Raw genomic sequence first — 13,061 nt, 5'->3', positions numbered from 1 at the left:
CAGGTTCGGGCTCGGCTCGGCTTGATGCCACCCCTACATACCCTTATAGTTGTATTCCTAAGGTACAATCAACAACAGAAAATGGCGAAAACAAATACTAGATTTGTGTTCATCAATTCCTATCATAGAAACATAGCTAGAGGATTTAAGTGGAACCAAATTGTTATCCAGTTTTCTCTATAGTTACTGCAAAAAATAAATATCTTGAGTAACTAACAGAAATTTCAAGAGAGAGAGAATTATGACCTCGTACTCTTGCATCATTCTTTTAATAATATTACACTTAAGGATCCTAATACAACTTGAAGAAACAACTAATCTAAGAAATCACCTAAATGTTCTAATTAAGAAAATTGTCATTAAAGATAAACAACTCTCCTTATAGGAAACTAACCGAAGAGAAAACCAACTCTCTTTTTAGCAAACTACCCTACAGAGATACAATTGTCCTTCAAGGAAACTACCCTCATACCAACTTTCTCCTTCTCTGGTGACTAATTACTAGCCAAAAGTTCCTTTTTCCCTTACACCCAAAAAAATACCTCAAAGACCCTTTGGGCTGGTTCTTATCAAGAAGATTTGTGGGAAATTTTGTTGATCCATATAGACTAGCATAACTCAACTCATATGTTTTAGCCAATTTTGTTGGTGCATGGGAAACAGGTTTGATTCATCCTTCTCGTGTGCTTGGAAGAAGAGTCTACTCCAATGTTCTATCCAATTTTTGCACTTACAACCGTTGTTTGACCTGATTAAGTTATTCTGAAAATTTATATCTAATAGTGAAAAGTTTAAAACTGTAAATTTAAAAAACATGTAGGATTCCATGTTTCTCCTGTCTAAATTCTTCTTTTTCTACCATTATCTCCCCTCCTTTCTTCTTCCTAGTGCATTCAAGCAAAAACCAAGAGAGAGATATTGAAGTCACGGATCATTAGATTGAAATGAGATTCAGAGTAGGCACCCGACTGTATCACCTTGAAAAATAACCGTAATTCATTCTGCTACAGAATCAATTGGGATTGGCTCTGGTTTGTTTAGAATTGTGGTTTGAAGAACACTGTGTGAGCATAAATTGATATACTCCTGAAAATTTGGTAACGTTTAACTCCAATGAATCCTTTTCTGGGCTACACCCTAAATTCATTTTTTTCTCAAACGAATCCCTAACACCTTTCTAGTATAGAATGAATCAACCATCCACTTTGGTATCTTATTGAATAAAAAGGGTGATAGTATTCCTCTCTTGATCAAGAATTTCAATTTTGGGGAGTATCATGATCGTCCAACATTCAATTTATTCAAATGAATGATATGAACACCTATTAATTCTAACAAATGATTGCAGAGTTGATGATTCGGACTTTTCAGTTATACACTTAAATGGGGGTTTTCCCAATACTCACAAAGAAAAAGATTTAAGTGACTTGGACAAAAAGAGAAATAACTTGGATAAAAATTTGAACCTCCCCAAGCAGAAGAATCAGAAAATCTCGCTATTTGTGTTCTCAAATAAATGAATTGCAGCAGCTTCATTAGGAATACAATGATATTCCCAGTCTGGATCCATGCCAGAGATGTCAATGGTACACGGTTCGGTTCGCCGTGGATAGCGGTACAAGAAATGACTTACCTTGTCAGAAGTGGTCATATGCTGCAGAATAAGAGATTTGTATAGAACAAACACTTGATCAACTTAATCATTCAAATAAGCAATAGAAATCAACAATACATATAATCTCTGACTATACACTCTGAACTTTTCCTCCAAATGACTTGATGTCAGCAGGTCTTAGTTCCAAGTACTGCCCCAGGCTGAAAGAAGAAAAACCAAAGACTAAGTGGAACTGGCTGTAAATGAAAGTCAACTAGAACAAAGCCCAAACGGAACCCAGATAACAATCAACTCAAATTTCGGGTAACCTACATAAGTATGTATTTTATACCAGTAGGCTATTTACAAGCTCTTATCTTAGATAAACATTGCTTGTCATTATAGTTAGTCTTTATGAGTACCAGTTGCAACTAAATTCATACTCTCAGAAACTACTAGGAAAAATCAGGTTTTTCCCTATGTATTGGTAGACTAATTGATAACAAGTGTTATGCCAAGTGACTACAAGCACCAATTGGATATGGACATTCTCTCAGATCTGCATCTTAAGATGCTTCTTCACCTTTACCTAAACTAAAAACAAAAAACCAAAAAATTTAAAGACAAATTGCTTCACTTTTATCAGCACAATAACTGGGCATTCTAAGCATTGTAATTGTGTGCAGGTGATATTCTTGTTTAGAAGAGGGAGGAAAAAAATAAGGGATAAAGGCAGGCAAATAAATCTAATCTTTGAGCAAAAATATTAGAAAGAGAGTATTTAATATTGCAAGCTACTGCGATAAAATATTCCCAAAGGTAACGTTCCAAACTTGCCTCAATGCCCCTTTCCCAAATACTTGTCAACCAAACTTTCTATTTTCATGCCTGCCTCTATACCCTAGAGTTAATACCAAAACTATCTTTAATCATCCAATTATCATAAGAAAAACCTCTAATCACCTAATTATTATAAGAAAACCCAATATTCTTCCCCTTGGAAGAACCTCATCTTCAAGGTTTCACTACAACTTTTTTTTTATGAAAGAGATGAATTCATTAAACCAGAAACAACAAACAAGATTAGGTAGGTCTCCCCCTTACAAGAGGAGCATAAAAGGAGGTCCCCTACTTAGTACAATAGTCTGCAACAGAATTTGCAGATCATGGAACATAGGACCAAATACAAGTAATATGGGGAAGAATGTCCAAAATGTAGTAATAAACATCCCAGTGACGCCATGGCAAGGGAGAGGGAGAGGAGAATCATCCGATGATCACCGCAGAGTCTCCCTCAATGTGGAGAAGCCCAAAGAAACGCTCACGAAAGATGATGAGTCCTCTGAGGAGGGCCTGAAGCTTAGCTGCAGTGGAGTCCGCGATGCCCATAGGACCGGAATAGGACAAAAGTTGGGCACTATACGAGTCATGGAAGGCCCCACCATAACCAGCCAAACCAGGGTCGTCGAGGGAGGTGCCATCAAAATTCATCTTGATGTAATCCGGATCAGGGGTCACGATTCCTGCATCGCTGGAGGCTTCGACGGGGCTCCCAACTGGGTAATGGTGCTCCAATTTTCCCTGAGCGAGAACCCAAAGAGAGCAGAGAACTCCTCGGAGTGCAACCAAGCAGAGATGTGGTCTGTAATAGAGGAGATGACCCGGTCACGAGGGAGATGCTTGGCATTAAAGAGCCTGTTGTTGCGTTCAATCCAGATGCCCCAAGGGATGAAAGCAACGCAGGTAGAGATGATCAGCCTCCCCAATTTAGGGAGGGGGATCCCAAGAAGCAAACACTCAATCGAGAGAATGTCCTCTGGCAGGCAAAGTTGGATACGGAATGTCCTCTGGTTTCACTACAACTTCTGCTGCAGACATCCGTTACGATATCCAATTCTCAGCCCTTGAAAGCTCGAGAGCTCTAGATGAATAAGGCATGTTTGCCCCTGCGTAAATCCAGTAACATCAAGTCTAGAGTAGAAGTAGGAGTTTTATTTTAGCACGTGTTTTAATTACAAGTAGGAGAAATAAGTTGTAAGGCTCAAGGAGGATACTTTTCCTCCAGTAAATCCACACTGGAGTGAAGAGAAGATGATCTTAGATTCAACGTATTTAGGAGGTAGCTTAGTGCAAAAGTCAGTGGGCGTCCACACCATTAGTTCACATAAAGTACACAACAGTTGTTGCTCAGTCAATCAGTCTATATAATGTAAGTTTTATGAATCCTTGGAATCAATCAATCAAATACAACTTGTCTTTTTTTAAGTTTTAGATAACCCAAAGCGTCTAACAACTGATATAAAGGTCAAGAGGCAGCTAAACCCAGCTAATAGGGTATCTATCCGGTGTAAGAAATCCAATCAACTCATCTTCTCCACTGAGGAGAACAACCCTTAACAAAGGAAAGAGTTCTTAGTTCTATCTTTCACTCCTTTCATTGTAGTCATCAGTCATTCCAATCATTACCCTAGCCGCCCATCCCCTATTCTACAGTCTGAACAATATTCAGACTATACCCTAAGTCCTTAGTTATCATCCCACTGTCCTCTACCCTTCCATACAAGTCCACCATACTCAAGTCAGGTCCCAAGAGTCCCCCACTAGACCTAGTCAAGTGTTCGTCACTCTAGAACTCCTCCACAAGTTTAGTCTAGATTAGGAAGTTAAGTTAGGAGATTGGCAACCTCCTCTCTTAAATCACTTTCCTATCTAGACTATACTTCCATAAGTCTCCCACTTTCCCTAGAGTATAACCACATCCCCACCTTCCTAAACGAGAGTGCTAATTCCCTTCCTTATCTATTCCTTCCCACACAAGCAAGAACTTGCTAAATTTGGCCCCCTCACTTGCACCAAACCGTAGCCTTCCCATCCTATTCAACTCCACCCTTTCCTCTTCAGAGAATTCCTTAACCTCTCTAGAACTATTCTATCACATATTTAGTCCTCTCTAGTATATAAATATCAAGTCTCACTCCCTCTTGAGTCCCATAAACCCAAACCCGAATAGTTCACCCTAGCAAGTCCCTTTTCCCACTTTCAATCCCAACAGTCTCTAAAATCCTATCTCCATATCTCAATTCTATAAATTACCCAATCTACCCTCTCCCTAAGACCCTAAGTTACCTAACCAAACCTTAGAAATCCATAATCCCATCTTCTTATCTCATTCCCTAAGCCTAAACACCAAGAAACCCTAATTTCAGCCTATGGCAGTGTCTCCCTTCTCCCCCAATGTTTCATGTAAAAACCTTCCCAAAACCCACATGCAAAACGTCCATTAGGTTCCTACGACTTTTTCCTTGGACTCTGGAACCTTTGCATGCAAGTGGAATAGTAACAACATCATTGGTTGTCCCATGGTCCCATAATTCTACAGAAGCATGCAATGAATATGGGTTCAAACTATTCACTCCTTGTGCTACTAGTGGTAGAGAAAGATTTATTTGATCCGATGTGTTATAGGAAAAATCTGGTGAATCCTCATCGTTTTCAAACTTCTGAAAAATCACTCCTTACCAACCTTGGCTGCACATTTCCTTCCACTTCAAGCTTTGGACCTTAATTGATGTTGACCAGCATGTCCTCAGTCTCAGAGTCTCTTGGGTGTTGTTTTGTACTTCAAGCACAATCTTAATCTTCTGTATCCGTTTCTGTATTCACTAAATGTCTTTGACCGATAGGTGTTGGGAGAAGAGTAGACCTACAGTTGAAAATACCAATCGAAGGCCTTCCATAATCGATTGGAAACTTCTCATCATCCATTGGTTGATGCCAGATTGGAACTCTTTTACTAGTTCCATGATGATTTCATTTCATTTCAGAACTTCCAACAATGTGAACCAAAGTCTCACATGTGATTCAAAAACATGTTGTGGCCATGCTCAGCTAAGTCTTCTTCCCACATAGAATATGTTGAGCACCTGGTGGGTGCAAAAATAACCACGAGCAACTCCTCCTTAGTAGGCAATAGAAAGAGAGAGAAAAGGGGGAGAAGTGCTTAGCTAGGCTACCCTGACCAGATTGTTTAAGTTGTGGAGCCTAATTAACGCCCTATGCTGAGTTGGTCGCAGATCGACCTATCCACTTGTAGAGCCACAAAAAAGAGAGCCTACACCTAAAGTATCCACTTGTAGAGCCACAAAAGATAAGTTGGTTAGTCATTTTGGGATGGGCCTTGGACCCAACTTTACAAAGCTCTGGCCTCTCTTATTTCAATTTGCCTCTTATCTGCTTCTTTCCTTCTCTTCCTCTCTCCCACGACTCCCTTCTCATCTTTTCTCTCTTCTCTTCTTCTCTTCCTTCTTCTCCTAACCCTTTGTAAACATGATTAGAAGCCCAGAAATCAACAAGAGGAAAAGTATTTCATTGAAAGATTCAAATGGCTCTCGGAGTTTAAATTTAAAGATGGACGATTAGAGTTACTTCTACTCTCTAATCTCTGAGGGAATAATCTAGACTTTCCTAATCCCTCAAGGATTCTAATCAGCCAATAACAAAAAATCCTATATAGAGTCACTACATAGGGATGTTATTATAATTTTTACTATTGACAAATTCATAAATAGGGGAGAGAGGTCTGTAAACCCTAATTCCCTCCCACACTTCTATTATATAAAATTCAATCTTTTTAAAGGAAAAGAGTGGTCAATGGATTTGTCTAGTGAAATTTGAAATCCAGGAGATGAGAGTAATAATTAGGGGTTAAGAAGGTGAAAGCAACTGACCTAGGTCCTTTGCGTACAACTTAATAAAACAATGTCTTGCAAATCTTTTCACTGAAAATCTGGTTTCAGTTTCTAGCCTAAGAATTGTTTTGATTTGTCACAAATACTTCAAACCTCCAAATATTTTGGGATGTAGATACCTAAAATCAAATCCAAGTATAAGCCCAAGATCCAGATCAGATCAGATCAAACCTTTATGAAAAAACACTTCTATACATCAAACCCTCTATAACCATTATGAGACAAAAAGAAAAAAGAAAAAAAAAAAAAAGAGTTAAAGAGTCCTCACCCAAGATCTGATGGAAGCCTAAAACCACCAATTCGGACACGCTTTAGAGAATGAAGCTGCCAACAATTACAAATATAAGCCAAACCAGAAGAAACACTAGCAAACTCCAATGCAAAAGCATGTAGGCTATAAACAGACTAAAAAATTCACTTTAGGCAATCCAAATAAGAACTTTATGAGCCACCTCTAAAGAACTATAGAATACCAAACAAATAGTCTATACTCAATTTATGGGCACTTTCTCACATACTTCCAGAGCAAATGTAGAGGCCAGATTGGATCTACAGCAGCTGAGTACCAGTTGTTTGCTATAACTCTAAACCATAAATCCTAAACCCACAACCCTGAACAATTAGCTATCATCAATTAGAAACATCAACATATACTTTAGAAGCAAATCTGACAGCTAAATTGGCAGTCAATGAATGCTAGAAATAATTTTTGGCAAAATTGACAATTCCTTAACAAGGGAACGAACTACCGGCAACATCTTGATGTCAGCTCTTCCTTACCCTTTTCTGTTTTAAATTTTTTCTTTTTTTTTTTGTTGTTGATCTTTTTCACATCCATGCTACCTAGTTACTCCCTCCTATTAGTTTTTTCACCCCTTGGGTGATCACTTAATGGTCAATCTTCTCATTGTCTTAAAATTTTATGACAAAATCAAATAGAATGATAATATTAGTACCCAAAAGTGTGATTTTTCCTTCTTTATCTGTTAGTTATGCAATAGAATTGTGTAGGGGTAAAATGATTGGCAAAAATCGTTTCTCTTTATTGTGATATCCCTATAGATATCAATGAAAGGTGACCAAGTGAAGATTGCTAGGATTGAACCAAATTTGTCCCTAGGGAGGTCAGCAACCAAGAATTGAGACTAGGACATTGCTCTCTTCACAAATGAATCCACTATTTTTTCATTTTCCACCAAATCTATTCCCATTGGAGTAACTTACCCTAAAAGCAAAACCAATCCACTATTATTCCCTTTTCCAGAAAATCTATTCCTGTTGGCATAAATAACCCTAAATTCTCCTCAAACTGAACTAGAGTCATAACAGAGACAACGATAACCTACTTAACTGTGGGACTAGTAGTTCCCATCAAACCCTCACAGTCCAAAGGATGGATTAATCCAACTTTACACTATGTCCAATGTCGGGGCTGTGATTATCCCAGGTGCACACCATGTCTTTAAAAAAAGTAGGTGCACAAATGTCATGAGCATAGGACTGAACTAGTTGGAAAAGTCATACAAAGAGGCTTATCAGAACGAAGATCACTTGAGCATAATAGTTCCAGAAAACACAATCATCCATCATGATCAGTAATGCATGTATCAGACAATCCGAAAAATAAAAACACAATGTAATAAGAAATAGTGATATATTGCTAATCTATAATAGGTTGTCAAGTTGGCAGCTTTTTTATGCAGTCATTAATTTGCTAAAAAGACAAAAGAAAAACCCAAATATATAACTACATAATAATACTTTTAATTTGCTAAAAAGACAACAGAAAAGCCCAAATATATAACTACATAATAATACTTGTAATTATTGGTCAATTATCATAGCCTCAACTGCCTGATGATCAGGATGGAGCAAATGAGGAAAAAGAGAAAGAGAGTGTTAAGTTGTAGAACCTAATCAACGCCCTACGCTGAATCGGTACAATGTGGGGGTTGAAAGGGGGGCAGGAAGCTCCCCTCACGGGGGTGTGGGGGCAAAGCCCCTGTCCAATCCACGATATATTAATTGTTGTTTCATTAAGGACAGTTTGGGAATTTTACTCTTGCAAAGCGGTTGCCCTAGTTTTCTCTTTATAAATGAGGGGGTGCCACTATTAGGGTTTTATCATTGATCACCGGAGGAGCATCAATGGCGGCCAAGAGAGGTTAGAGAAAAACAACACTTGTAAGTGTGTGTGATCTCTCAAGTAAACTATTTCATCTTCATAGTGGATTACTGTAGCAGCGGAAGACAAGACGTAATTTCACCTTGAGGCGAACTTGTATAAATCTTGTTTGTTCTCATGCTTGTTGTTTTTCCTTCTTCCACGATTATTATTATTGATCTCGCAAGTTTGGAATTAGGGCATCTAATTCCTAACAGAAAGTAGCATTGAGGTTAAGGGGCAAGATGATGCAGTGGAGCGATAATTTGATATGGTGGTGGAGCGCAAACCGGAGAAAGGTTGGATGGTTGTTGCTTGCAGGAAACAGCAAAAAGAGACTTTAACAACATCAAGATCCAAAATCCTTCGATATGAGGAATCAATTATGAAGATTGACGAAGTTGGTGAAGTCGACAGAGGTCATATCAAGATCACGATTTCAAAAGGGGAGAAACAATATTTTTAGGGTGCCGAAGCAAATTGGAAGCACATCCTTGGCCTAGTTGCAAGCTGTTTTCAATAGTCAGGATGATAAATGTTTTCAGCAAGAAGATTTGGTTGCATACTTCCCAATTCATGATCTTGGCATTTCATTACAGAAGAAAGGAGTGTCAAATTGTTCACTTGAGAGATAGGAAAATCCTGGCATGGCTATTCACTCCTAAACAAACATCTAATGGATTTGAGTGGATCCAGTTTCTTGAATCCTTAAAGATTTTTCTCCCGATAGAAGTTGTCAACATTGAGGCAGTTGCTCCTATAATCGTTGGACCATTTCACCAGTAAGCCTGGGTGGGAATCTTGATGCCTGGAAGAAATCTTCTTCGGTATCTTCTATTCATCTCCCTCCTAAGCTTCTATCGGATGGGCTTAGGAACTTTTGAACAACGTTGTTGCAACATTAAACTGGAGTCTAAGTAAGATTTCAAAGCTTGGAGATTGGATCTCTTCCTTCTCGAAGTTGCATGACATGCTTAAAATATCTTTCCTTGAAGAAGGTAGATGATTAATTCGCTTTTTCAGATGATTGCAAGCTCCTACACTCATCTTGGAGCTCTAACTCACAAATTCCTTGTAATGCCATTACAGACTAGATGAATTCTATCCTAAATGGCTATTTGGACGCTGGAGGAAAATCACTAGACTCACAAATGGAGTTATGGTCCGACCATGTGTTCACGGTGTTAAAGACCAAGTATGAAAAAATCTTACATGATTCTCACAACAAGAAGGCTCACAAAACCAAAATTATTATGGTGGAGTCTTACAAGAGTCTCACAGGGGGAGGTCTCACAAAAAAGTCTCAGTTAAAGGTGTTTTAATTATGTTAGCCTTCTATTTATATTCAATTGTTCAATTGTTTTTGGACTTATCTTTTAGTATTTAACTTTGGGTATAACTAGGTTAAGGGTAGTTTAATTGTAATAAGATTCTACATGTTTCCTCTATTATAAATAGAGTCTCATGTACTCAAATTATATCAAGTTAGTGAAGTTTTTTTTTTTTTTACAGAAATTCAACATGGTATCAAAGCGGGTTCTATGAGTTGACTCGGTCAACCCACATAAATAATGTGATCATTTTCTGATCTATCATCTCTAGCAGTTTAGGTTCCTATTCTATCTTTTTTCTTTTTTTCTTGTCCTAGTACCCGTTATTTTCTTGGCATTTGCACTCCATACTGAACTTTTCATACTACAAATTTATATATTGATGAAAATATCTTCGAATCTACTTTCCATCACAAAAAGAAGTTTGGCAATTGGAATTTTCTACAAAGAGAAATCGATATTTAAAGCAACAAAGGTCAGATTGCAAGAGAAGTTTGAACAACAGTAGAAACCTTCACTTTTCGAGTTGTCTAACCCATCAAACATGAGACTTTATATCGAGATTTATATGTCTAAAGAAAGATTTGTAAGTCTATTTTTTACCTTATCAAACCAATTCTCAATCTGAGTTTTCTAGAGGGATATATCAATTTTGCAAGGGTTAATGGTCATGCTAGCCAAAGAAGAAAAAGTACTCAGTTCGGCCAGATTACAAAGTCCAAAATCTATTAGATTCTTTCTCTAAAAGAAGTATATTTTAAGAATAAAAGTTAGGATGAAAGGTATCGAAGTCTAATTTCAGAAGGAAAAAATCCCATGTCAATTTGATCTATATTTAAGGAGTCATTCAAATTGGAGTCAGCAAGGGTCAAGCTACAAAATGAAAAAATCAAGATGTTATAAAAGATTCAATAACAAAACTTTTTATGTCAAATTAGGTATCAATTTAAAGCTCTTTGAGTGTAGTTTCTTGAGCAACAAACTATTTGTGATTCTGAGCTTTATTTTTGGAGATATCGATATCAGAAGTACCAAAGGTCAGTTTCTGGGGAAAATCTCTTTTTTTTTCTCTCCTATTATCTCTCGATGCATGGACATGAATTGACTTTCTTTTTCTCCTAAAATCGATTTTTTTAGCCAAAATTCTCTTCTAATCAGAGAGTTTTGGTTAGACATAATCACTTCATAATGTGCTCATTCAAGGTATGCAATATCTTGCTTCGATGTTGCTTTCAAGTTTTGCGTTTTTGTTACTTGGTTGTGTATCTTCCGCATAGTTAACTCTGAAAAATTGTGGTCAACCCAAAAAGTTATACTTGGTCAAATTTATTAAATTCCACCATTATAACCTCCCCTAGTTTTCAAAAAAAAAAGTCACTTTGGAAGTATAAGTTTAGCATAGTTACCTCCTTCTAGTTAAAGTTGTTTCCTCTAGCATTTCTTCAGTCTATCTTCTTGTGTTTTCATCACTTCAAAGCAATGCCTAGACCCACTACCTAAAAAGTATAGGAGTGTACCCAACATCTAGCTTGAGTCAAGTCTTTTATTCTTCACTCTGACGCCGAATCTGTCTCAGGGACTAGCGAGCTAGCCCAAAGCCACCCTCGAAACCGCTCCCCAGCCCCCCTAGCCACATACCAGCATTAGAACAGAGGCCAGCCTAGGCCATTGATTCAGGGAGAGCCCAATGCCCAAAGCCAATTCCCTCGCGATCCAGAAATTGGTCTATACATATTTCTGGAGCCGGGTGAAAGATCCCAACGCTTTGTGGAGGCATCGCAATCCGAACAGCACTAGCCAAAGTGATGGGTACTGTTATCTCGGGGCCTCTACCGAGGGATAACCACCCCTCTGAAAAGTCAAAGAAAAAAAAGAATGATAAATGATTGTGCTTTCTTGGAATGTTTGTGGAATTGGTTTGACACGTCGCCGAGCGTCTGTTCGAAGCCTCCTCGCCTCTACAAAATCGAGCATTGTGGTGCTCCTAGAGACCAAGGTTGCTTCGCTCCCTCTCAATTTTGTTCAGGATATTTAGCCCCTAAAGGAGCCCGGCTGTATTACTGTGGACACCGTCGGCTCGGCAGGTGATATTCTCCTTATTTGGGACACTAGTACTATTGAGATGATTGACAGCTTTTGGGGAAACTACTCTCTCAGTGTCAAGCTGCGGGATAAGAGCTCGGGTAATATTTGGTGTCTGGTGGGTGTCTACGAACCTACTACACACAATGAGATACACCTATTTTGGGATGACCTCCTAACGGTTTGTCAGAGATGGCCTATTCCTTTGCTGCTTGTTGGAGACTTCAATGTGACGCGGTTTTTTCATGAGAAATCTCCACTGTCTCGAAGGATTTTTACCTCCATGAGACTTTTTGCCGATTTCATAGGAAGCTAGGACCGTGACGAGATCGCATTATCTGGAAAGAGCTTTACTTTGTCCAATGAAAGGCAACCCCCGGTTATGTCTAAAGCTCGAAGGATTTCTTGCCAACGAGGATTGGATTCAGTAATACAGCAATACAACCGGAAAAGTTCTCGGCCGCGCAGTCTTGGATCATTGGCCGATCATGGTGAATACTCATTTCGGCAATTGGGGGCCCCTCTCCCTTCAGATTTAACAATGCGTGGATTAAAGACCCACTTTTGATACTTCTGTCCAGTCATTTTGGAAAGAAATTGTTGTGGTTGGCCCGAGTGGGTGGTCCCTCCCGATGAAGCTCAAGGTGCTAAAGCCCCTTTTGCGTGCTTGGGCATTGGAGCGCCAGTCCTTCCGTTCGGCTGAAAAAGCCGACGACCTTGCTCAGGTGGATGCTCTTGACTCAGAAGAAGAGTCCAAAAGCTCGACCACTGCTGAAATGGTTCAGCGCTAAGCCCTTCAGAGGCAATTGCAATTGTTCGCTCACTGCGAACTCGTGCACTGGAAACAACGCACTCGGTTTAGATGGCTCTTAGAGGGGGATGCTAATACTAAATTTCTTCAAGTCGTCGCTACAACCAGGAGAAGATCCAACCGAATAACCTCGCTCAACATCAATGGCGAGGTTACCTCGGACTGATCCCTTATTTCTAAGGCTTTGGTGAGCTTTTTTGCAGGTTTTTATACTGAATGTCAGCCACTTCGACCTTTCTTCCAGAGCGTCAACATCTTGGCTATTCCTACAGCGACCAACAATCTTATTGAACTTCCCTTCTCTGGGTGAGAAATTGAGAAAGCTGCTATG

The 13,061-nt window shown here is 38.9% G+C and overlaps 1 protein-coding gene across 1 annotated transcript in view; it reads right to left on the bottom strand.

The window, feature by feature from the left end:
• Nucleotides 1-1,403: 1,403 nt before the first annotated feature.
• Nucleotides 1,404-13,061, bottom strand: part of LOC137939115 (putative ribosomal large subunit pseudouridine synthase SVR1, chloroplastic) — a 37,311-nt gene continuing 25,653 nt past the window's right edge. The window contains exons 9-10 of the mRNA XM_068784306.1: nt 6,611-6,666; nt 1,404-1,815 (exon numbers count right to left, since the gene is read on the bottom strand). Of these exons, the coding sequence (XP_068640407.1) occupies nt 1,746-1,815; nt 6,611-6,666 (126 nt within the window). The 3' untranslated portion in view covers nt 1,404-1,745. The remainder of the gene's footprint in view (nt 1,816-6,610; nt 6,667-13,061) is intronic.

Source organism: Aristolochia californica, unplaced genomic scaffold (genome assembly GCF_029961685.1).
Source record: "Aristolochia californica isolate CCGP_79_NKW_82.1479 unplaced genomic scaffold, dmAriCali1.0.hap1 SCAF_8, whole genome shotgun sequence".
Classification (NCBI taxonomy): domain Eukaryota; kingdom Viridiplantae; phylum Streptophyta; class Magnoliopsida; order Piperales; family Aristolochiaceae; genus Aristolochia; species Aristolochia californica.
The sequence above is the reverse complement of the archived record's forward strand: the minus strand, read 5'-3'. Positions and strand labels throughout refer to the sequence as shown.